The sequence below is a fragment of the Narcine bancroftii genome, chromosome 7 (genome assembly GCF_036971445.1).
Source record: "Narcine bancroftii isolate sNarBan1 chromosome 7, sNarBan1.hap1, whole genome shotgun sequence".
NCBI lineage: Eukaryota > Metazoa > Chordata > Chondrichthyes > Torpediniformes > Narcinidae > Narcine > Narcine bancroftii.
The window spans coordinates 46,565,907-46,591,941 of record NC_091475.1 but is presented as its reverse complement, the minus strand read 5'-3'; the positions used below and the strand labels follow the sequence as shown (position 1 = coordinate 46,591,941).

The window sequence follows — 26,035 nt, the reverse complement described above, 5'->3', positions numbered from 1 at the left end:
AAAAATGTTAAGGTGATTTTCATGATCAGCAGACCACAAACATAAAATACAGCCACAAGAGCTCAGGAAACACATGCTAATTTTAGGCGCACAAAATGTTTTGCAATGTGCTGCCTCTTAAATACTATTGGTGCAGATGAAAAATTGCCTTGTTAAAATAGCTTGAAGTGAAAACAGCATTGTTCCTCTTTGATTGGATGCACACTTCCTCAATTTTGTATTTGCGACCATTAGCAGAAATTCAGTGTATCTTTATGCTCACGGGAGCCTCCAACAAATTCTCTGGGATGGTGAGCAAATTCTTTCTTTTCCTCATTGTTTCTGTTAAATCAGCCAAATTGAAAGATGTGTATATTGATTAGAATTGGCAGCAAAATTTATCACATCTGTCCGTAATGAAGCTTTTGTGTGTGTTGTACTGGGGTTGGATTTCAATCTGGGGTTATTTTAGAATTACGGTGCTGCAATCCATATAATGGCTCAATTGCTGTACAGAAAGATTTTCTGGGACATTTTGATACATGCCATTGTTAAAAATGAAAAAAAACTTCAGATCCAAACCATCAGAATCTCCTCATTACATGTGAATATGTAACAATAAAAGGTGAGGGTAACAGGATGCTCTAATTCGCCCAAGAGTGAAGGGTTTGTGAATTGTGGTAATCAGTGTTAAGAGCCCGCTGGGTGGATCATAATCTGGCCTCAATAGGTACACTCCTGGCAGGCATGGTAAGGTGTAACTTCTGTTTGCTGGCACGTTCTCCCAGTCAGCTTCCTGGACAGTACCTCACATTCAACCGTATCATTTTCCTCTTTGGCTTTTCCAAATGGGCCCTTTCCTATTTAATTCTCAAACTATCCAGATCCCTGACCAATTTTTCCTTATCTCTTTATCTGTCTTTTGGCTATATATTTTCTCCACGTGTTCTAATTGTGCCAAATATCCATCCTGCTCTACTTGTATCTTGTAACTTCTTTTTCTTTGGCTTGGCTTCGCGGACGAAGATTTATGGAGGGGGTAAATGTCCACGTCAGCTGCAGGCTCGTTTGTGGCTGACAAGTCCGATGCGGGACAGGCAGACACGGTTGCAGCGGTTGCAGGGGAAAATTGGTTGGTTGGGGTTGGGTGTTGGGTTTTTCCTCCTTTGTCTTTTGTCAGTGAGGTGGGCTCTGCGGTCTTCTTCAAAGGAGGTGGCTGCCCACCGAACTGTGAGGCGCCAAGATGTACGGTTTGAGGTGATATCAGCCCACTGGCGGTGGTCAATGTGGCAGGCACCAAGAGATTTCTTTAGGCAGTCCTTGTACCTCTTCTTTGGTGTACCTCTGTCACGGTGGCCAGTGGAGAGCTTGCCATATAACACAATCTTGGGAAAGTGATGGTCCTCCATTCTGGAGACGTGACCCACCCAGCGCAGCTGGATCTTCAGCAGCGTGGACTCGATGCTGTCGGCCTCTGCCATCTCGAGTACTTCGACGTTAGGGATGAAGGCGCTCCAATGAATGTTGAGGATGGAGCGGAGACAACGCTGGTGGAAGCGTTCTAGGAGCCGTAGGTGATGCCGGTAGAGGACCCATGATTCGGAGCCGAATAGGAGTGTGGGTATGACAACGGCTCTGTATACGCTTATTTTTGTGAGGTTTTTCAGTTGGTTGTTTTTCCAGGCTCTTTTGTGTAGTCTTTCAAAGGCGCTATTTGCCTTGGCGAGTCTGTTGTCTATCTCGTTGTTGATCCTTGCATCTGATGAAATGGTGCAGCCGAGATAGGTAAACTGGATGACCGTTTTGAGTTTTGTGTGCCCGATGGAGATGTGGGGGGGCTGGTAGTCATGGTGGGGAGCTGGCTGATGGAGGACCTCCGTTTTCTTCAGGCTGACTTCCAGGCCAAACATTTTGGCAGTTTCCGCAAAACAGGACGTCAAGCGCTGAAGAGCTGGCTCTGAATGGGCAACTAAAGCGGCATCATCTGCAAAGAGTAGTTCACGGACAAGTTTCTCTTGTGTCTTGGTGTGAGCTTGCAGGCGCCTCAGATTGAAGAGACTGCCATCCGTGCGGTACCGGATGTAAACAGCGTCTTCATTGTTGAGATCATTCATGGCTTGGTTCAGCATCATGCTGAAGAAGATTGAAAAGAGGGTTGGTGCGAGAACACAGCCTTGCTTCACGCCATTGTTAATGGAGAAGGGTTCAGAGAGCTCATTGCTGTATCTGACCCGACCTTGTTGGTTTTCGTGCAGTTGGATAACTATGTTGAGGAACTTAGGGAGGCATCCAATGCGCTCTAGTATTTGCCAAAGCCCTTTCCTGCTCATGGTGTCGAAGGCTTTGGTGAGGTCAACAAAGGTGATGTAGAGTCCTTTGTTTTGTTCTCTGCACTTTTCTTGGAGCTGTCTGAGGGCAAAGACCATGTCAGTAGTTCCTCTGTTTGCGCGAAAGCCGCACTGTGATTCTGGGAGAACATTTTCGGCGACACTAGGTATTATTCTATTTAGGAGAATCCTAGCGAAGATTTTGCCTGCAATGGAGAGCAGCGTGATTCCCTTGTAGTTTGAGCAGTCTGATTTCTCGCCTTTGTTTTTGTACAGGGTGATGATGATGGCATCACGAAAGTCCTGAGGCAGTTTTCCTTGGTCCCAACAAAGCTTGAAAAACTCTTGCAGTTTGGCATGCAGAGTTTTGCCGCCAGCCTTCCAGACCTCTGGGGGGATTCCATCCATACCTGCTGCTTTGCCACTTTTCAGTTGTTCAATTGCCTTATATGTCTCATCCTGGGTGAGGACCTCATCCAGCTCTAGCCTTAGGGGCTGTTGAGGGAGCTGGAGCAGGGCGGAATCTTGGACTGAGCGGTTGGCACTGAAAAGAGATTGGAAGTGTTCTGACCATCGGTTGAGGATGGAGATCTTGTCACTGAGGAGGTCTGAGCTGCGCAGCTGGCTTTGGACTTGCACACAACTAAATGACTTTTTTATTGCTCTAATTAGTTGAACACAAAAGGATAATCCACAAATTCTCACCAAACTCAAATGGGCATTGTACTGACAATAACCACACCAACAGTGCTAGTATAAGACAGCTTTAATAAACTAATATGTACACTAAGAGGTCTCTCTGCATGACGAACCTGGAAAGCTCGACTGTAGCTCTGGACTACTTTATATACAAGGTCACCGGGATGACCCCTGGTGGCCTAATCGTGTAATTACATATCACCACAGGCATAGCTCTTGTATTGTTCTGTCTAGAGATGTCAAAAGAGATTTGAAATCACAAATGTAAAACTATTATTCAAGAAAGGAGGAAAAGAGATGGCAGGAAACAACACTTGATGAATGGCTTAGATGCAGCATTAAGAATGCTAAGTTTCTCTAGCATTTTTGAGTAAACTGCAATCATAGTGTTTGAATATTTTTGTGTTTAACATGAGGGTGAAAGTAATATCAAATCAGATCAGGCAGAATCAATGTGGTTTTTGTGAAAGCAAAATCTAGTTTGACCATATGCAAAAGATTTTAGAAAAAAAGATTTAAAGAAACACAATTTCAGGAGCCAGATGATACCCCCACTGAAGTTCTAAACCTTCGTGAAGAGCATCAGTCACAATTCCACAGCCCAATGGAAAAGAGGGTATACTAGGTCCACTCAGATTTGCCCAAGGTTTGACCACCTTCAAGAGAGTAGACAAGGCCAACTGTGGTACCTGCTGAGTGGTTCTCCCACCGTTTATCAAATGCTCCTTCCATTGATGGATGATAATTTCCCTGACACGCATTGTGAGATCTGCTCTCCTAGAGGTACAGCGGATATGATCAATTCAGGGAATCCATGGCTCATGATTATCAAAGTGGAGAGGAGGGGTTAGGAAGACAGTGAAAATTTTGAGTCTTTTCATCAGGAACACACAGAGGCCCAAGCATGCAAAAAGAAAGATGCACCATTTCATTAACATTCCATTTATCTATCACCTCGGGCATTTCCTGGCCCATCTGTGGAAGACGCAATGATTTCCACATCAGTTTCCTCAGAACCTACAAGACTGGAGTGAGATCAAATCATCCTCAATTCTGAGAGGCTGCCTAAGAACTAAGAAGGGATAAAAGAGAACCAGTAAATGTAAAGCATTTGGATTTCCTGAAAGTACCCTATCAAGGTAACAACATAAAGTAAGAATGCATGGGGTTTGAAGTAATATATTGGCAAAATAGGATTGGCAAAGTAACAGGAAGTAGAAATTGGAATGATTGTTTTTTTTAATGTAATTGGTCTCATATCACTCAGATCAGTTATGGCACCTCAACTATTTTAAATCTATATCAATAAGTTGGATAAAAAAATAATTAATTGTTGATTAATTTTTTGTTATGTTTTATGCTTTGTAATACCTTTAAATAAAATGTTCCAAAAAAAAGTTGGATAAAGAGACAAGTGCACTGCAGCCAAACTTATCAATGGTGCATGGACGTGAAGGTAGAAACAATGGGGTGTAATAGATCAAATGAACAGCTAAGAAGTTGGCAGATGGAATATGATGTGGCAAAATGTTAGATTTGCCATTTTCAAAATAAGAATGAGATAAAGCAAATTATTACTTAATTGGAAGAAGACTTCAAAGGAACCTTAAATCCTGGTGTATGAAACATTTGAGATTGGCATGTCAGAATAGCAAGTAATTAGGGAATCTATAAGATTATTGTACCTTATATCAAAGGGTGTGGAGTATAATTATGGTCACTGCAGTTTTGCAGAATGAGAGGGGCCTTATTTTTTTTTTTTTTTTTTTTTTTATTTTTCACACCATAAATCACATTAGCCATGATATACACTATTTCTTTTTCACACATATACAGTGACTTTTTCTCCCCCCCCCCCCCCCTTTCCTCCCAAACCACCCCCCCACCCCCCCCTCTCATCCATTTTAGGTATACAATCTAGGTTGCATTAAGCCAGTCAGACAATGTTGTCATTCAACAAAATTACACCAGAAATTCTACTGAGTCCATTCTTTTCTTTCCTTCTCCTTCCATCAACTTAGGTAATGTTTGTCACCGGTAGGTTTTCGCTATTGTATTTAATGTAAGGCTCCTATACTTGTTCGAATATTTCAATATTATTTCTTAACCAATATGTTATTTTTTCTAATGGAATACATTTATTCATTTAAATTTGGTAGTTTCTTCCTTTTAATTTGGTTATGTATTCCATTAATATTTAAAGACATATAGTTCAGCGTAGCCCTTTTATATTTTGTTTATCTTCTCTTTCCGTTTTTCCATCATTACCTTTCCTCCTTTTCCATTTCTGTTTTCTTATTTTTCAACTCTTTATAAGACAACATTCCTACAACATCCAACATTTTCCTTATTCTCCTATTTCTATCTTATTTATCCCCAATCTCCCCTTCACCTCCTGAGTTGTCCTTTATCCCTTGTCGGACAACCACATCTCCCCTCTCCATTTGGATTTGCGAATCCACTCGCAAGCATCAACTGATTTTGCAGTGACCGCTATTTCCCCCCACCCCGCCTCCCCCAGAAAAGATTTCACTTTTCATATGTCACAAAGGTCACTCTTTTAATTCCCTCCTTATTCTCTCTATTCCATTACCTTCCCTTATTAATTCTTGTCTATACTATCTATATTTTCCTCTAAGTACAGATACATTCATGTATGCTCATTGTCTCTATTCACTCTTATACCTCTTTACCCGCATACATATCAATCGTGATCATTTTTACTCTCATTACCCGTCTTCATCCCTCAGTCTATTTTTGTCTTTACCCACACACATATCAATCATGATCATTTTAACTCTCATTTCCCGTCTTCCTCCCTCAGTCTATTTTTGTAATTGTTCTGCAAATTTTCGTGCTTCTTCTGGATCCGAGAATAGTCTGTTTTGTTGTCCTGGAATAAATATTTTCAATATCGCTGGATGCTTTAGTATAAATTTATACCCTTTCTTCCATAAAATCGCCTTTGCTGTATTGAACTCTTTTCTCTTCTTTAGGAGTTCAAAACTTATATCTGGATAAATGAAGATTTTTTGCCCTTTATACTCCAGTGGTTTGTTGCCCTCTCTTACTTTTTCCATTGTCTTCTCCAGTACCTTTTCTCTTGTAGTATATCTTAGGAATTTTACTACAATAGATCTTGGTTTTTGTTGTGGTTGTGGTTTAGAGGCCAATACTCTATGTGCCCTTTCTATTTCCAATTCTTGCTGTAGTTCTGGACATCCTAGGGTCTTAGGGATCCACTCTTTTATAAACTCCCTCATATTCTTGCCTTCTTCATCTTCCTTAAGGCCCACTATCTTTATGTTATTTCTTCTGTTATGGTTTTCCATTGTATCTATTTTTTGAGCTAGTAGTTCTTGTGTCTCTTTAGTTTTTTTATTAGATTTCTCCAATTTCTTTTTTAAGTCTTCTACCTGCATTTCTGCTGCTACTGCCCGCTCTTCCATCTTGTCCATTTTCTTTCCCATTTCTGTTAAGGTCATCTCCATTTTATTTATTTTCTCTTCTGTGTTGTTTATTCTTTTTCTTAAATCCTTAAATTCCTGTGTTTGCCATTCTTTAAATGACTCCATGTATCCTTTAATAAGAGCAAGTATATCCTTTACCTTGCCTTTCTTTTCTTCTTCTATTTCACTGTACTCTTCCTCTTCCTCTTCTTCTTCCTCTGGGTTGACCATCTGTTGTTTCTTTGGTGCCCTTTCCTCCTCTTCTTTCTTGTTTCTATTGTCTTCTGTGGTCTCTTCTTGCTGCAGGTGTTCTGCAGCTGTCGTTGCCGGCTGTGGAGATCGACTCCCCAGCTGGTCCCCCCTCCCGTCGGTGTGTTTTTTTTCATTCGCATCGCGCATGCGCGGTTGCGCACTTTTACTCGGCTCTGCGAGCCATTTTTGTAGTCCATTATTTACCGACCTGAGGGAGCGGGTTTCTCTCTCCGCAGCGGGCCTCTTCGGACAGGTAAGGCCTTCACCTTTTTCCTCCTTTGTCTTCTCTTCCTCTCTTCTTACCGTTGCTTTCGATTTTTCTTTTTTTGTCGCCATCTTCTTTCCACCTTTATACTCACTTTTCTGTAACTTTTATTTCTGTGCCTTTGTGTTTTCTCTTGTTTTTCCCGACTTTTCTGGAGAGGGCTGGAGTTCACCGTCCGGCCACTACTCCATCACGTGACTCCTCCCCGAGAGGGGCCTTATTGAAACATATAAAATTCTGTGGGGGATCGGTAGGCTTGGTAATGTGAGGATGTTTTTCTCAGTTGGACTGTCCACAGGGATCACCCGTTTAAGGCAGAGATGGGGCGTCATGATTCTGTGGAAACACAATCATTGAATAACTTCCAGGCAGACATTGACAGAACTACAAGGCAGGACGTGAGGTACAAAGGGGCATTGGAAAATGATGGGGAAGCCATGATTTTGCTGAGTGACATAGCGGGCTCTGGGGAAAGAATGGTCCACTCCTGTTTCTGTTTCTTGTGTTCTCCATCATTAATACAATGAATTCACTAAAGTGAACAAATCCACTTCAAGCCCTCATCAAAGTTCTTTTAGCATTACAATGTCTCAAAATAATTGTATTTAAAATTTTTTAAAAAACTATTCGATTATAGGCAAGATTCATAAAAGCAATTTTTTAATTTCATCTTCAGGAAAAACAAACTTTCAAAATAAACTTGATTAAATGATTTCCCCATCCTCTCCCTCCCCTTTGCGCACCCCAGCCCACTCTCGCAGACAGCCATTGGCCATTGGCTCATTAGCTTACTCCATGCCAATGCAGGCTGCAACAATTTCATGACTGCAGTACTGCCAGTGGAGGGGCTGACATTTCAGCCAGGCTCCCAGAACCATAGCAAAGCCTGTAACACTGCCCATAAAGTGAAGCACGAAGGACTGCAGACACTGTGGTTGAAGTAAAAACACCAATGCTGGCTGGAGAAACTCAGCGGTTCAAACACTGTCCTTTATAACAAGGATACATCACCGACATTTTGGGCTTGAGCCCTTCATCGAGGTGTTCTAATCATCTTTTTCACACTGATTCTCTTGGTGCGCTCAGTCCTGGAATTATCAAAAACCAGTGAAATGAATGTGACATTGGCAAGGCTCCATTCAAATGACCAGAAATGCTGTTGCCGAGGACAACCCCAGAATTTCAATCTAAAATGTTGCTTTTGAGCGCCACCCTTTGAATAGGACGGTCCCCAAAATCCGCACTGACCAGTGGATGCTGTTAAAAGTCCAGCATTTTTTAATAATAAACGACCATACAGAGGTTTGATTTTTATTTGGACATTTTAAAATTAACCACCGTCAGCTCCTGTATAGAGCAGACAGTCGGACAGGCGGATGGACCCCACGGAGGCGCACTCAGCCTTCGTAAATAACCAACGGGGCATGCATGACATTGCATGGGAGCCGGCAGCACCTTGTAGATGAGAGGGTCACCTTAAGGTGAAAAGTCTCACTTTCTAGGATCGTCCAATGCAACAGCATTTACGGTAGATTTTTGTTAATTCTGATGCCATTAATTGGTGACGATCGCACTCACCTTTGAAATATATAAAACTAAAGCAGCTAAAATGAGCAGAGCAAATTTCCACGATTTCTCTTTAATTCAACTTTGTACCTATAGCTTCTGTGTGACAAATGAGAGAATTATTGCTTTTTTTATATACAGGGCAGAATGTATAACAACAATTTCCCTTTTTTAATTCATTTGAAATGCTTTTGTTTTAGGCAAAGAGAACGCTGTCTCCAGCACTGAGTTTATTGCTGCTCAATGTCATTGCAAGACTTCTCACAGCCAACTGGGTTCCCAGGGATCTCCCTTGCGACGTGATGGTGGAGAATAATGGGTCCTCCATCCGAATGGACTGTAAAGATCGACGCCTTCGAAGGGTTCCTGGAAATATTCCTTCCAACACGACTAGTCTAAACTTAGCCCACAATCAGATCATGAATATTTCAAATGACTCCTTCTCAAAGCTCCAAAACCTCACCCAGCTGGATTTGGGCTTTAATTATGCAACTGGAAGCACAGCACTAAGCCCAGATAGTGAGCGCATGACCATTTCAGAAGGGAGCTTCTCCTTTTTAATGAAACTACGAGATTTGTTCCTGGATGAAAGTCACCTTCTCCAAATCCCCAAGGACCTGCCATCCAGCTTACGATTTCTCAGCCTCAGTGGAAATAACATTTTAAATATAACAAATAAAACTCTGCTAAATTTGTCAAACATAGAAATACTTAACTTGTCACGAATGTGTTACCACTTTAACCCCTGCAATGTGAACAACCGGGTGGAAGATAATGCGTTTGCAACTTGCAAAAAACTAAAGATTCTCAGTCTTGACTCAAATAATCTGACTTCAGTTCCTCGTTACTTACCGACATCTCTAAGGTCGCTCTCCCTATCTTGCAACAAGATACAAACTATAAATGACTACGATTTCAGTCACCTAATTGGTCTGGAATTCCTTGATTTGAGTGAAAACTGCCCCAGATGTTACAATGCTGCTTATCCCTGTGAACCCTGCCCTGGAGATGCTTCCATTCAGATACATCCTAATGCTTTTCAAAACCTTGCAAAATTAAAGAAGTTGTATCTTTCCAGCAACTGCCTCCGCAAAATACAAAGCAGCTGGTTTCAGAACTGTACCAACCTGAAGGTTCTTTATCTTCGTTTCAATTTTCTTGTATCTGAACTTTCTACTGGTGAATTTTTAAACTACTTGCCTAAGTTGGAGGAGCTTGATATATCATACAATTATGAAATTAAGGCATATCCGAAGTGTATCAACCTTTCAGACAATTTTGCCAAATTAGTCTCCCTGACGCAATTACATATTGAAGGCTATGTTTTCAAAGAACTTAATGATCTGGATCTTAAACCACTATATAATCTGCATAATCTTACTGTTCTAAACTTTGGCACAAACTTCATTAAACAGGCAGACTTAAAGATTTTTAATCAATTAAAATCGCTCCGTTTAATATATCTATCAGAAAACAGGATATCGCCTCCATCCAATAAGGGAGATCTTTTTTTTGGTTCAATACACGAAAGTCAACATTTTCTTCACGCTGAATCAAGTTTAAAAAATTCAGATTTACTGCTTGAAAATGGTAATCAGGTTTATGAATCCTTTCATGACCATGACCAAGGACCTACGTTAAAGTGGCCTTGTCGCTTATATGGCAAAACACTGGATCTGAGTTCAAACAGCATTTTCTTCATCAATCCCGAACAATTTAAAGGATTTGAGGATGTGAGATGCCTGAATTTGTCAGCAAATGCAATTGGTCAAGCTTTGAATGGGACTGAGTTTAAGACCTTGCCTAATCTGAGATATTTAGACCTTTCCTATAACAGACTTGATCCAGCTTATGACTATGCTTTTAAAGAGTTGACACAGCTGGAAGTCTTGGACTTAAGTTACAACAAGCACTACTTTATTGTTGAGGGTGTCACACACAAAATGCGCTTTATTGAAAACCTTAAGTATTTGAAAGTATTAAACTTAAGTGACAACGCTATCTTCACCTTAACAGGATCAGGGTTGAACAGTGACTCAATAGAAGTCTTAGAATTCAAAGGGAATCGTCTGGATATCTTATGGAAGAACAAAGACCATCGTTATATTAGCTTGTTTAAAAATCTGACTAATTTAACATATCTTGATTTATCTTACAATCATCTTCAGGCTATCCCACAAGATGTTTATGAAAACTTACCGTGTAACTTGACAAATCTGTCTTTTAGTCATAACTTACTAAAGGAGTTTAAATGGACTAAGCTACATTTGTTGAAGAGACTGCTGACCTTAGATCTCAGTAGCAATAAACTAACCACTGCCCCCGATAAACTGTATAATTACACTAAATCTCTTGAAAACCTTTTACTTGGAAACAATAGAATTTCTGAACTTCCCATAAGTTTTCTTACAACGTCAAATAGATTAAAATACCTTGATTTAAGTAATAACAAAATTAAAGTTTTCAATCACTTAATTTTCCCAACAAGTGAAAAGCTTTTCCTGGAAGTACTGATTTTAAAAGGGAATCCATTTTATTGCACATGTGAACTTGCACCATTTATTGCTTGGATTAATGCTTGTGACCTGGATATTCCTAAACTGGCTACTGATGTTACTTGTCATTCCCCTGAAGATCATAATGGACAGAGTATTATTCACCTTGACCAACGAACATGTCGAATGGAAGAAGTTGAAGCTTCATTATGTTTGTCTTCTGCCATTATAATTATTTGCATCATGGTTATATCGATTATCCATCATCTGTTTTACTGGGATGCTTGGCACTTTTACTATTTCTGTACCTCTAGGTTGAAAGGGAATCGTTATCATTCTCTCACAATCCAGAACTCTTCCTATGATGCATTTATTGCTTATGACACTTCCAATCTGGCAGTGACCGACTGGGTTATCAATGAACTATTAATTCACTTGGAAGATAGGGGAGAAAGGCAATTCAGTCTATGTTTGGAAGAGAGAGACTGGAGCTTGGGCATGGCAATTGTTGATAATCTTTCTCAAAGCATACATGGCAGCAAAAAGACTGTGTTCATACTCACAAAAAGTTATGCCAAAAGGGGATCCTTCCAAATTGCCTTCCAAATGGCACACCAAAGACTATTGGATGAAAACGAAGACGTCATTGTACTGATCCTGTTGGAGCCTGATTTAATAAACTCAAAGTATCTGAGACTGAGAAGAAGATTATGTAGCAGCTCTGTGCTGCAGTGGCCTAAAAACCCTAAATCTGAAGGTTTTTTCTGGCAGTGTTTAAGAAATGTAATCGCTACAAACAATCGGCTGAGGTACAATGCAATTACTGAATTCACTTAGCTCCCACTGAACACTGATACAGTAAGACCCCTGTTATCCAGAATTCAAGCAATTGCCAACCAGAAAGAAAAAAAAACCAAGGAAAATAAATAAATAAACAGAAATTAAAATAAATAAAAAATAAAATATTTTATTACTTTTTTACTGTATAAACAATTAAACAGTACAATTATACAAGATTTTTTTTAAAGTGCGGCTATTCTCATAATAAGGAAATCCAGAGCACAATCTGACAATAAAGTAAAAATTAACAAGAATAACCCCCTAGAAAAAAGGAATAACAAATTTCAAGACCCCTTCCTCTAAGCAAGGTTGAAAGCTAATGTGTATGAATCAAGGGACACCAACTTAGAGAGGGATACCATAGTGCCAAAATTCCAGAACAACACTAATTCTTTTTTTTTTAAATTTTTTTTATTTTTCACACAGTGAACCATATCAACCAAAATACATACAAACGTTTCCCTCTTAAATATACACAGTGGCATTTTCTCCCCTTTTTTCCCCCCTACCTTCCCTCCCCCCTTCTCACCCACCCTCCAAAACCAATAAACATTCAACATATACAATGCAATAAAACCCTTAAACAATGTCATCACACAATGAAAATAAACAAGAAAAATGTGTCATCTACTTTTACACACTGGATCAAGTCATTTTGTCTTCTTATCATTCTTATCCAAGGCAAGCCCTCTCTGTTACATTCCATGTACGGCTCCCAAATTTGTTCAAATAATGTGACTTTATTTTTTTTAATTATATGTTATTTGTTCCAATGGAATACATTTATTCATTTCCATGAACCATTGCTGTATTCTCAGGCTCTTTTCCGATTTCCAAGTTGACATTATACATTTTTTTGCGACTGCAAAGGCTATCTAATAAATCTTTTTTGTGCTTCATCCAGTTTGAGGCCTAATTCTTTACTTCTTATATTACTTAGAAGAAAGGTCTCTGGATTTTTTGGTATGTTGTTTTTTGTGGTTTTATTTAATACCTGATTTAGATCTTCCCAAAACTTTTTCACTTTCTCACATGCCCAAATTGCATGTACTGTTGTTCCCATTTCCTTCTTACAGCGAAAAAATCTATCTGATAATGTTGGATCCCATTTTTTTTTTAACTTTTGGGGCATGTAACCAATTATACTGTATCATGCTTAACCTTGTATTTATTATACTCTTTATAGTTCCAGAACATATCTTTTCCCATGTTTCATTTTTTTATCTTTATGTTTAAATCTTTTTCCCACTTTTGTTTGGGTTTATAGCTTATTTCATCATATTCCTTCTCTTGCAGCTTGATGTACATGTTCGTTATAAACCTTTTAATTATCATTGTGTCTGTAATCACATATTCCAAGCTGCTTCCTTCTGGTAATCTCAGTCTGTTTCCCAACTTATCCTTTCAGTAGGCTTTCAGTTGATGGTATGCAAACATTGTACCATGAGTTATTCCATATTTGTACTTCATTTGTTCAAATGTTAATAAATTATTTCCCAAAAAACACATTTCTATTCTTTTAATTCTTTTACTCTCCCATTCTCTAAAGGAAAGGTTATCTATTGTAAAGGGGATTAGATGATTTTGTGTCAATAATAATTTTGCTATTTGGTAATTTGCTTTTTTTCCTTTCTAAGTGAATCTTCTTCCATAAATTGAGTAAATGATACAATACTGGTGAACTTTTTTATTGTACCAGCTTTTCATCCCACTTATAAAGTATATGTTTCGGTACCTTCTCCCCTATTTTATCTAGCTCTATCTTAGTCCAACGACAGAACTACAGGAAGGAATGGAAATAGAAAGGGCAAACTGAACACTAGCTCCAAAACCACAGACACATCAAAAATCAAGATCCATTTTAGTAAAATTTTTGAGAAATACAACAAGAGAAAATATACTGGAGCGGGCAAGGAATAAAATTAGAGAAGACAAAAAACCATTGGAATACAAGGGTCAAAAAATATTTTTTTACCCAGACATAAGTTTTGAACTCTTAATACGGTAAAACCGATCCTAAAAGGTTATAAATTTATGTTAAGATATTCAGCTGTGCTTAAAATATTTATCCCTGGGGAGCAAAACAGACTGTTCTTGGATCTGGAGGAAGCATGAGAATTTGCAGAACGCCTGCAGAACAGAAGGAGAGATGAAGAGATGTAACAAGAATGGCAATAAAATACATATAAAGATATAAAAATAATGTATATGTAAGAACTAAAGAAGGGAAAGAGAAGGGAAGAAAGGAAGTAAGGGGAAAAAAAAGAGGGTGAGCTTTGATATATGTGAAAAAAAATCTTTTCTGGGAGGTTGGGTGGGAGAGAATAACTGTCACTGCGAAATCAGTTGATGCTTGTGAGCGGGTTCACAATCCAAATGGAGAGGTGAGTTGTGGTTCCCGGCAAGGGATAAGGGGCAACTCAGAGAAGGGGGGGGGGGGAACATTCAGGGCTAAGGGAATAATGAATGTGGGAGTTGTTGAAGTATTTTATGTTTTAAATGTGTTGTCATACATTGAGTTTAAAAAGGGAAAACTGAGAGATGAAAATGGGGGAAAGGTGGTGAGGAAGTGGAAATTAGGTGTAAACAGGGTATGAGATGTCCATGTTGAATTATATGACTATAAATATTAATGGAATACATAACCAAATTAAATGAAAGAGGCTATTAAATTTCCTGAAAAAAGAAAAAATAGACATAGCATTTGTGCAGGAAACGCATCGATCTGAAGCAGAACATAATAAATTAAAGGGAGACTGGATAGGGCACATAGCGGCAGCATCAGATAATTCAAAAGCTAGAGGTGTAGCTATATTAACTAATAAAAATGTACCAGTCAAAATAGAGGAGGAAATAATAGATCCAGCAGGGAGGTATGTAATGATAAAGTGTCAGATATATTCAGAATTTTCGAATTTGATCAATATATATGCACCTAATGAGGAGAATCAAAAGTTTATGCAAGATTTTTTTTAAGATTGTAGATACGCAAGGGAATATATTGATAGGAGGGGATTTTAACCTTAATTTGGATCCCATGTTGGATAAAATTGGACAAAAGACAAGCAAAAAGAATAAAGTGGCCAAATTTATGGTTAAATTAATGCAGGAAATGAAACTTATGGATATATGGAGGAGGCAGCACCCAAGAGAGAAGGAATACCCATATTCGAGTAGGCATAAAACATACTCAAGGATTGATATGTTTTTGTTGTTGGCCCATATTCAAGGGAGAGTTAGGAAAACTGAATATAAAGCTAGATTGCTATCTGATCATTCATCCCTGTTATTAGCAATAGAACTGGAGGACATCCCACCAAGAACATATAGATGGAGGTTAAACTCCAAGCTACTTAAAAGGCAGGAATTTAGAGAGTTTATTAAACACCAAATTAAAATGTACTTTGAAATAAATATGGAATTAATGAAAGACAAATTTATATTATGGGATGCAATGAAAGCATTCATTAGGGGGCAGATAATAAGTTACGTAACTAAGATGAAAAAGGACTACAATCAAGAAATAGAACAGTTGGAAAGGGAGATAATAAGTACAGAAAAGGGCTAGCAACAAGGAATGATAGAACAAAAAGAAGAGAATTGGCAGACAAAAAATTAAAATACAAAACATTACAAATGTATAAGGTGGAGAAGAACATAATGAAAATAAAGGAGAAAAAACACACAAAATGTTAGCCTGGCAACTTAAAACAGAATAAGCTAAAAGAACTGTATTGGCATCAAGGAAAAAGGACAAACAAATTACATATAATCCAGCTGCCGAACAATAAAATGCCTTCAGAGGATGGATTCCCAATAGAATTCTATAAAACATTTAAAGAGTTATTAATTCCTCCTCTCCTGGAAGTAATGAACCAGATAGAAGAAACACAAAACTTGCCAGATTCACGTAAGACAGCAATAATTACAGTAATACCAAAGATGGGGAAGGATCCACTAACACCAGCGTCAAATAGATCAATATTTCTACTTAATTCAGATTATAAGATAATAGCAAAATTATTAGCAAACAGATTGACTGACTGTGTACCAAAAATAGTAAAACAAGATCAAACTGGATTTATTAAGAAAAGACGAACAACGGATGATGTCCGTAAATTTATTAATCTAATTCATGCAGTTCAAGAAAATAAGAAGCCAACAGTGGCTGTTGCTTTAGATGCAGAAAAAGCCTTTGACAGGGTAGAATGGAATTATTTATTCAAAGTATTACAAAGGTTCAATCTACCAGAAAAATATATTAATCTGATTAAAGCATTATATAATGGACCATTGAAGAAGGGTGTACATACAAACACTTTGCACTCCTACCAGTTCTTTCTATATTGTACACAAATTCTATTTGCAGGTGCTCTGGACAGATGGGGCTTGTTAACCATAAATAGGACATGGATATGTATCAAACCAATTTTAATTAAGTTGGTCAACTAGGCAGGGATGTCCATTATCTCCCTCACTGTTTGCTTTAGCAATAGAACTATTGGCAGAACTGATAAGAACAGAAAATAAAATAAAAGGGATAAAAATAAAGAAGGAGTATAAAATCAGTTTATTTGCAGATGACATCATAGTATACTTAACAGAACCAGAAATATCAATAGAAGAACTACATAAGAAATTGAAGGAATATGGAGAAATATCGGGGTACAAGATCAACGCAAATAAAAGTGAAGTGATGCCAATGAGTAATGTGGATTATACAGAATTTAAAAAAGAATCACCATTTAAATGGCAAACACAAGCAATCTGATACCTAGGTATTAGGTGAGATAATAATTTAAGCCACTTATACAAATTAAATTATCATTCACTAATAAAGAAATTGCAGGAAGACTTAAAACATTGGAAAGAATTAGCGCTAACATTGATAGGGAGGGTAAATTGCATTAAAATGAATGTCTTCCCAAGGATACAATACTTATTTCAATTGTTACCAATTCCCTTAACAGAGAAATTCTTTAATGAACTAAAGAGAATATAAGGAAATTTTTATGGAAAGAGGGGAAACCGAGGATAGCATTAGATAAATTAACAGAGAGGTACAACCAAGGTGGTTTGCAGTTACCAAACTTTAAAAATTATTATAGAGCCATGCACAATTAAGATATTTATCAGATTTTTACCAGACAAACAACACTAATTCTTGAGATGAAGATAATAGTCCATAAATGGGCCCAATGCCTTTTGAAATATAATATTTGAATCCTTGACTAATTTTTTTATAGAGTTAAACAAGACATAATATCCCTTAGCCATTGTGTGGTGTCGGGAGTGTTATCTTTGTATTTATAATGAAAATTGTACATCTGGGTATCAATGAAGTCAAAGATAAAATTCAGCTTTGAATTGAAGTCAACATCTTGAGGCGATCCAAAAAGAGCAATTAAAGGGCAGGGTTCCAATTTTATCTTAAGAATAACCTACAATTTAAATAAAAGTTTTAAGTTGTAAAAGTAAATGTTCTCTGAAGTAACACATGAACCTTTGGTGAAGATGGGAACAAGTATTCAACCAAGCAGAGTGCCTTGGTCATGGTTTGCTTTTAGCAACAATATGAATAAAGTTGTGCTTGAATAAAATGATGTCACCCAGGATGAAGAGGTGGTTGATGCCATTCACCACTGGAGTGACTTTCTAAAAGTGTCTCCTCATCCCTACTTAGTAAGAGTATTTATCTTTATTAGTATATTATTAAGTATATTAGTAAGGCTTTATCTCTAAACTTGAGGGAGGATTATTATGTATAATTATACATAATGCTATTGTTCATCTTATGGGCGGCTTGTGGAGGGGGAGGAACCTGCAGATGCAGCAACAGTTAAAGTTTTTAAATAATGAGACTGAAAATAAAGTTCTTTAAGCTTTATATATTCATGCAAGGGAAGTTGTTCAGTGTAAATACAGTATCATATTTTTGTCTTTAACTTGTTTATCCTTAATACAGGTGTATTAGTTAGGCATTGTAAGAATGAGTCTCAAACAACTGGAAAACTCGCTTATTCAGCATCTACTAATTCCTGTAGATGGCAGATACCACGGGCTTTACTCTATTTTTCAATTTATATCATGTATAATGCAGACCACCTGAAAACTCTGTACTGGGGTCACTACGTCTATAGCTCGAGTTATAGCTCAAGGTAGAAAGAACCCTCGCACACCAAAGGAATGTAATTGACACTGACTTTATTGGGCTGCAGCTCTGCCTTTTATATGCAGCTGGCCATGTCACCAATGGGGCGCACCTTGAGCGAGGCTGGCTGCTGATTAGTTGTTCCACTTTGCCCATATATCCTTCAAAAGGTACCAATAATTCAATCCTCAAATCACATTCTCAACCTTACTATTTTTACAAATGCTTCTTTTTCTTTATAAGGTCCTGGAATGCATGGCTGCTTTGCAATTGCAATCTCACCTCTCCCACTCATGTTCATTTGAAGCTTAACAGCCTTCTTCCCACTCAGAGCACAGAACCTGCAGTGGTTAAGATCACTAATTAGTTGTGCAACCACATCAGTTCTTCTTTTTACTCTGCTCGACCTTGCTACTGCTCATACACCAATCATTCTGACAAAAGTTTTTCCCTTTAGTATTCCTGGCCAATTCTTAGCAGCACAATTTAGAAGCATATAGTGTAGTCAATGTTCTCCTGTATGTCTGTGAAACCCATTGGATCCCATTCACAATCAATCTATGATTGACATTTCTCTTTAATTGCTTAATTAATATGACAGCCTCCCTAGTTTTACCAAAACAATCACATTTACCTCTAACAAGCACCAATTATTTTTTTGTGTTGGTCTTGAGTCTCCCCACTCATCAGCCGATTGATGAGTGAAATGTTGCGTCTGTTGGTTTCTGTACTCAGCTTCCGCTGCAGTATTCAATCAATCACCATTATCACTTTCTCATGTCACCAGCAGCTTGCTTATTCTTCCCTCTCAGCTTCCAGGGTCAAAATTCTACCTTTCATTATGCTTTCTCGTTTTTCTTCTTCCTTCTCCTTTAATTTATTTCACTACTTTGTCTGAGCAGAGTCTCCCAAAATATCTAGTAAATGGGAAAAGAGAATTACAATCAGGACATGCCATTCAAGTCTCCTTTTGCACAATTTCCATGATGTTCTTTATTGTAATGCTTTATGATTTCACTTTAACGTGGGGGGTGAAGTGCGATCACCTACACATGTAGGCATTTTAACTTTTAATTTTTTTTAGAGATACAGCACAGTAACTGGCCCTTCTGGTCCATAAGTCCACATACACCAATTAACCTATAAACCCTGAAATTTTTGGAGGGTGGGAGGAACCCAGAGCATCCAGAAGATACCCATGCAGGACATGGGGTGTACATACAAACACTTTACACTCATTTTGAACTAGCTGGTAATTTCTCCTACCAGTTCTTTCTATATTGTACACAAATTCTATTTGCAGGTGCTCTGGACAGATGGGGCTTGCTAACCATGAATAGTAACTTGTCTCAGAAAGGGAAAACTCAGATTTCAAACCTCCACTACCTTGTGGCTATACATGCTCACAGGAAAGGCATTGGAAGTAAACCCACATTAATGTGATTGCATTATGCACCTCCCAATAGTTAATGAAAATTGGAGAAGCAAATCTGTACGGAGATAGCAGGCAGCCGTGGGAAACTGAAAGTTGTGATAGTAGGTGATTTTAATTTTCCATAAATTGATTGGAGTCCCATACTGTAAAAGGGCTGGATGGCTTAGCCTTGGTCAAATGTGTTCAGGGAAGTCTTGTAAATCAATACATTGAGGTAACTACTAGAGAAAGTCCAATATTGCATCTCTATTAGGGAATGAGACAGAACAAGTGACAGAGGTATGTGTAGGGGAACATAATGCATAATGATCATAATGCCACTAGTTTCAAGTTAATTATGGAGAAGGATAGGTCTGGGCCTCAAGTTTAGGTTCTAAATTGGAGAAAGGCCAATTTTGAGGAAACAAAAAAGGATCTGGAAAGCATGGATTGGGACAAGTTGACTTTTGGCAAGAATGTGTTTGGTAAGTGGAAGGCCTTCAAGGGCAAAATTTTGAGAATACAGAGTTTGTATATTCTTGTAAACATTAAAGGTGAAAGCGAAAGTTGTTTTTCAAAAGATATTGGGGATCTGTTTAAGAGGATGAGAGAGATTGTATAGTGGATATAGGCAACAAAGAGCAAATGAAGTACTAGATCAATATAAAAAATGCAGGGAAAAACTTAAGAGGGAAATCAGGAGCGCTTAAAGAAGACATGAGGTTGCTTTGGCAGACAAGATGAAGAAAAATCCAAAGGGTTTTGTTATGAGCCCAGAGGACCCCCAAACTCAGCAGCAATAGATATTCACCAAGGCAATTCTTATATTGTGCACAGAATTTAACATTTATGAATTTCACCAGGCTTTGGTGCTTGAAAGGTAAATGATTACCACTCAGGAAGGTTCTTGTTGGTTTTCAGAGAGAGATTTGTTGTTCCTGGACACAAAGTGATCCCTTTTAATCAGCCACGTCAGTGTCTTGCTGAAGAAACTTGCCCCATCAGGGTTTTCCAGATGAAAACCTCTTTCTTTCAGGTCACCACAGAGTTCCTTTTTGTTTCCCTCGTTTCAAGTGAAACATTAGGCAGCCAGTCCTCTCCTCTTGCATGAACCACAAGGGCCTTGACCAGGTTGAACTAAGCACTCACAACTCATTTTCCAAATGTTTTTTTTCCACAAGCTTGCCAACTTGTCCTGTTCCAGTCCCAGCTGTTGCTGCTGGCTGCAAAACTGTAGAACTGATCTCTCTTTCTCTCTCTCTCTCTCATTCACTCAGAGAAAAGCCTGTTTGACTCTCTCTGCTTGTAAAACCACATGACTGTCTTAGAGGTAGGGCAAGCTGCACTCCAGACAGCCTGTGGCTCTGAACTACTCCTCTGATCTCTTTCATCTGTTGCTTTTCAAAACAACAATTAATTAGTGAAGTCCCTTGGGCACTCCCCAAAGTTTTTGCAAAGGCCTGCAGGGGCTGCCCTGTCAGGCTTGAGCAGAGCTCCAGTATTTTAAATGAGATCTGTTTCGAAGTGTTTGTATGTGACCTACACTAAAAAACCTGCCCCAATTTATCTCCCAAAAACATATCTATATACAATACAAGCACAACATAATCTGTCACAGTTCCTACAGATGTATAAAGAGCAAAAGGATAGTAAGGAACAAAATTGGTCCCCTTGAAATTTAGAAGTGGCTGGCTACATATGGAGCCAGAAGAATTGGGGGAGATATTCAATGGTTTTATTTTGCATCTGTATTTACTCATGAAACTGGCAGAGTCTAGGGAAGTGAGGTAAACAAGCAGTGAAGTCATAGAACCTATAGAGATTAAAGAGGAGGAGGTTCTTACTGTCTTAACTTGAATAAAACTGGATAAATCCCAAGGACCTGACAAGATACTCCCTTCGATTTTGAGGAAGCCTAATGCAGAAATTTCAGGAGTCCTTGCAGATATATTGAAATGCTACAGATGAGGTGCCAAAGGGTTGGAGGGTAGCTCATATTGTTCCATTGTTTAAAAAATGCTCTAAAGTAACTCAGGTAGTTGTCAGCTGGTGAGCCTGACATCAGTAGTAGGAAAGTTATTGGAAAATATTCTATAAGATTGGATATATGAGTACTTGGATAGTCAGGGACTGATTAGAGAGAGTGAACATAATTTTGTGCATGGTAGGTTGTATATTATAAAGATTCTCAAGGAGGTTACCAGAAAAACTGATGGAGGTATGACTGTGATGTTGTCCACATAGACTTCAGAAAGGCCTTTGACAATGTTCCCCATGGGAAGATTCAGTCTCTGCGTATTCATGGTGAGGTAGTAAACTGGATTCAATATTAGCTTTATGGGCAAAACCAGAGAGTGGTCGTGGATAATTGCCTCTCTTACTAGAGGCTTGTGACTAATGACGTGCCTCAAAGATCGGTGATGGGTCCATTGTTGTTTGTCATCTATATCAATGATCTAGAAGATGATGTGATAAATTGGATCAGAACATTTTCAGATGACACAAAGATTGGAGGTGGAGTGAACAGCAAGGAAGGCTTTCAAAGCTGGAAAAAAAAAGCTGCAAATGGCAGATGGAATTTAGTGCAGACAAGTGTGAGCCGTGGCATTTTGGAAAGACCAACCAAGGTAGGACACACATGGGAAATGGTGGGGCACTGACAAGTGCAGTAGAACAGAGGCATCTGGGAATACAGTTACATCATTCCCTGAAGTAGTGTCAAAAGTAGATCATAAAGAGAGCTTTTAGTAAAGGAGTTGGGATGTTATGGTAAAGTTGTATAAGGCATTGGTGAGGCCAAATCTGGAGTATTGTGTGCAGTTTTGGTCACCTAACTACAAGAAAGATATCAACAAAATTGAAAGAGTGCAGATAAGATTCACTGAGATATTGCTGGGGCTTGATGAACTGAGTTATAGGGAAAGGTTAAACAGGTTAGGATTTTATTCCCTGGAGTGTAGACTAATGAAGGGAGATTTGATAGAGGTATACAAAATGATGATGGGTATAGATAGAATATATGCAAGTAGGATTTTTCCATTGAGATGAAGTGAGGTACAAACCAGAGGAGAATGAAAGAGGAGAAATTTAGGGGAACATGAGCGGGAATTTCTTCACATAGAGAGTTATGGGAGTGTGGAATGAGCTGCAGCTGAAGAGGTGGATGTGGTTCAATTTTGGACAGGTAAAAGAATAGGAGGGTATGGATGGATATGAACTGGGAGCAGGTCAGTGGGACCATGCAGAATAATAGATCATCACAAACTAAAAGAGGTGAATGACCTGATTTCAGTGCTGCAATGTTGTGTGGTCCTAAATGTTAGAGTGAGAGGGCAAAGGACTGAGAAGGACAGCTCTCTGATTGGAGAAGGAAGGGAAAGGGTGGGACAAGAAGGAAAGGAGACAAGGAGGTATGGAAAGAGAGATCGAGGAGGGGGGATTAATGGAAACTGGAGGAGTTGATATTGATGCCATCTGGTTGGAGGCTGCCAAGTTGGAATATAAGGTGTTGATGCTCCAATTTGCAGATGGCCTCAATTTGGTAGTATATGAGACCATGGATAAACATATCAGTTTGGAAATGGGGTGCGGAATGAGGTGCTTGCTGTTGCTTCACCAATAGCCCTGCGCATTTTTTTTCCATGTATACTTCTAACACCCATCAGAATTTTACAATGCAGTTAATTTCCACAGCCTTTTTATCTTCTGATCTGCAATGCAAAAATACATCCCATCATTATCCCTAAATTGATCCCATTTTACATTAATTTTATTCCCCGCTCCCACAGACTTTATTCCAATCATCTTAAATCTATATCCTCCTCTTCATGAACATTCTATTAGAAAACAGCTCCTCCCTCCTACTTTCAAATTTCTATACTCCTCATCAATCTTCCCCTAAACATCCTCTGCTTTAAAGAGAACAATTCCAGCTGTGAAACTGGCTTCACATTACTGACAACCGCTCTGAATCCACTGTCTGTGACTGAAATCAACAAAACAGAGGTTTAACGGTGTGAGAAACAGAAGTACCTTCACAGATTTCGCTCGAAACAAAAATTGAGAACAAAGAACATTTATTGTACAACAATGCAAAGTTGGGTGTTTTCTCTTACCCTGGGAATACACACACATACTGGGGCTCACCCAACTTTTATACAGTTCATTTCAGTGTAGAGGTACCCTCCCCTCCTAACATTCTTCTGCCTCCTGGATTGGTTTGGCATTTGGTAATTCTGTCTGCCTACATGCTGTAAACTTGAAAGACCATGGGGTATCCTGTCTGGGTCCCATCATGTCATTGTCCTTATTCATGAATCTGCCTTTGTCCTTATTCACACATCTCAACCCCCAGGACTTACTAATTCTATACGCAGAACTTGCTAATTCTACATATATAAGACCCTTATTCTATTATACTTGCGTAACCCTTCCTCACACTCTTATCGGAATTCATTCCTACTCAGCACTTACTTAACTTCCTCTAGTCTAGTCTAAGTATTCCTTATTTCATTCATACTAGCTTTACTTCTGTGAGAGATGAGTAAAACTAATATGAAAATATGAAAGATGAAGAAAGCTAGTATGGATATATGTGTAATGAATAAAGCCAGTATGAATAAGATAAGGATAGATAATAGAATGTAGGAAGTAAAGTTAGTCTGAATAAGATAAGGGTCTTCTAGCCTTTTAGACAGAAGTTCTGCATATAAGAAGTTAGTAAGCCCTGAGAGTCGGGAAGGTGTGAATAAGGACAATGAATGATGGGACCCTGGTCCTCCAAGTTCACAGAAACAGCACGTAGGCAGACAGGATCGCCTAATGCCAAACTCATCCAGGAGGCAGAAGAATGTAAGGGGGAGGGTACTTCTACACTGAAATAAACTGTATAAAAGTTGAGTGATCCCCAGTGTATGTGTGTATTCCCAGGGTAAGGGGAAGCACCCAACTTTGCATTGTTGTACAATAAATGTTCTTTGTTCTCAATTTTTGTCTCGAGCAAATTCTGTGAAGGTACTTCTGTTTCTCACAAATGGGGGCTCGTCCGGGATCCCCTTCCCTCCACTGACAGAGTGCCCGACGACGAGGGTAGGTACACCCCGGCTGATTCAGCTGGACTTACGGATGACGGGTGCCTGGTCAGTGGATGAAGTGAGTGATATCCGAGAAGAGGCATTGAGAACAAACGACGGGAGGACGTTAAGGAAGCGCGCTAGGAATAGCAAGGGAAATAGTCCTAAGGAAGGACGGGATGATCAGATAACTAAGCAAAGTCCATTAGGATTAATGCTATCTGATTGGGGGGCGGGGAGAACCCGTGGGAAAGACAAACAGACCATGGTCAGGTATTGCTGTCTGGAATGGGTTAAAAACCCGATAAAAGGGAATTCGGTATATTGGCCAAAGTTCAGATCCGATGAGGACTGGATGTGTCAGGCATTGAACATCTGGCTCTATCAAAATCAAAGAGATAATATTGAGAGCAGAGAATATGCAGCCTGCTGGCTCAGTGGATCAGTTGATCAACTGGTTTTGAATGAAAAGGAATGTAAGAACAAGAAGGATGAGGAACCTTTTGTCCCTGAAACACAAGGATGGGATGTGTAACATTCCTTTCCTCCACCTTATGCTCCTCCTATGCCGGCTCCTATCTTTCCCCTCTCTCCTATGCTCTACCCTTCTTCACCTTCCCCTCCTCCCCCACAGCTAAAGAAAGGAGAAGAAAGTAGGGGTGGTATGATGACCCGTTCACAAAGTACTAGATTACAACCTCAATTGACAAGAGTGGGAGGAGACTTTGATTGAAAACAGTGTGAGACCCTCTGGGAGGGAAGGGCAGAACCCTTTGATTCATTTCCCGGAGAGCAGGAATCTAGACATTACAAAGGAGAGGATAAGCCAGAAATTAACTGGATGAGACCTTTACGGGAAGTTCCCATGGGAGGGGGTCTCGGTTTCGTAAATGTGCCCCTGACTAGCATGGAGGTGCGTAATTTTAAGAGAGAATGCCCAATAAACAGAAAGGAAAGGCTAAGATTTTGATGCAGGCAGTCAAGGAAGTCATGGAGGGACAGCAAAGAAAGGGTAGGGGCTGTGTGCCAGCTCCTGGACATTGGGAGGAGCTCCGGGAGTGGGAGAGTATAGACCAGAGCAGGGGCAAGGGTAGAGGGGAATTCCGGGGATGACGACCATTCCCGGGACCTCGTGGTAATCCCGGTAGGAATTGGGAAATGTTGGAATCTAGGGGTTAAAACAGTATGAAATAAATGATTAATTAATAAGTGTATATTTACTGCATGGTTCAGGGAAAAAGGAATGTGATTAAGTGGCAATCACAGCATGGAGCAAAGTTGGCTGAACAAAATTGTCTCTCCAAAATACAGGGAGAGGAAATGCATAAAACGATTTAGGAGGAATGCTCAAACTAAAGGAGGTGGTGAGTAGCACAGGAGACACAGGCCAGATCAGAACAAAGAATGGCCTGTAAGAAACAAAGGGAATGGAAAACAAGTCTAGGAGGAAGATTAAGGCAGGAGGAGGTGTTAAAGAGAACAGCAGAAATTGGCCGGACAAGAACAGAATGGTGATTAGAAATATC

At 39.1% G+C, this 26,035-nt stretch overlaps 1 protein-coding gene across 1 annotated transcript; it reads left to right on the top strand.

The window, feature by feature from the left end:
- Positions 1–224: 224 nt before the first annotated feature.
- On the top strand, positions 225–13,371 carry LOC138738858 (toll-like receptor 8). The gene is made up of 2 exons (XM_069889969.1): positions 225–290; positions 8,738–13,371. Exons 1-2 carry the CDS (start codon positions 255–257, stop codon positions 11,867–11,869), a joined length of 3,168 nt encoding a protein of 1,055 aa, XP_069746070.1. The 5' UTR covers positions 225–254; the 3' UTR covers positions 11,870–13,371.
- The last annotated feature ends 12,664 nt before the right edge of the window (positions 13,372–26,035 follow it).

What these genes read in the sequence shown, in the direction of transcription:
- LOC138738858 (XM_069889969.1), top strand. Translation starts at nt 255, where the DNA reads ATGCTCACGGGAGCCTCCAACAAATTCTCTGGGATG. An exon ending in CCAACAAATTCTCTGGGATG is followed by an intron (nt 291 to 8,737) that starts GTGAGCAAATTC and finishes CTTTTGTTTTAG; the next exon opens with GCAAAGAGAACGCTGTCTCC.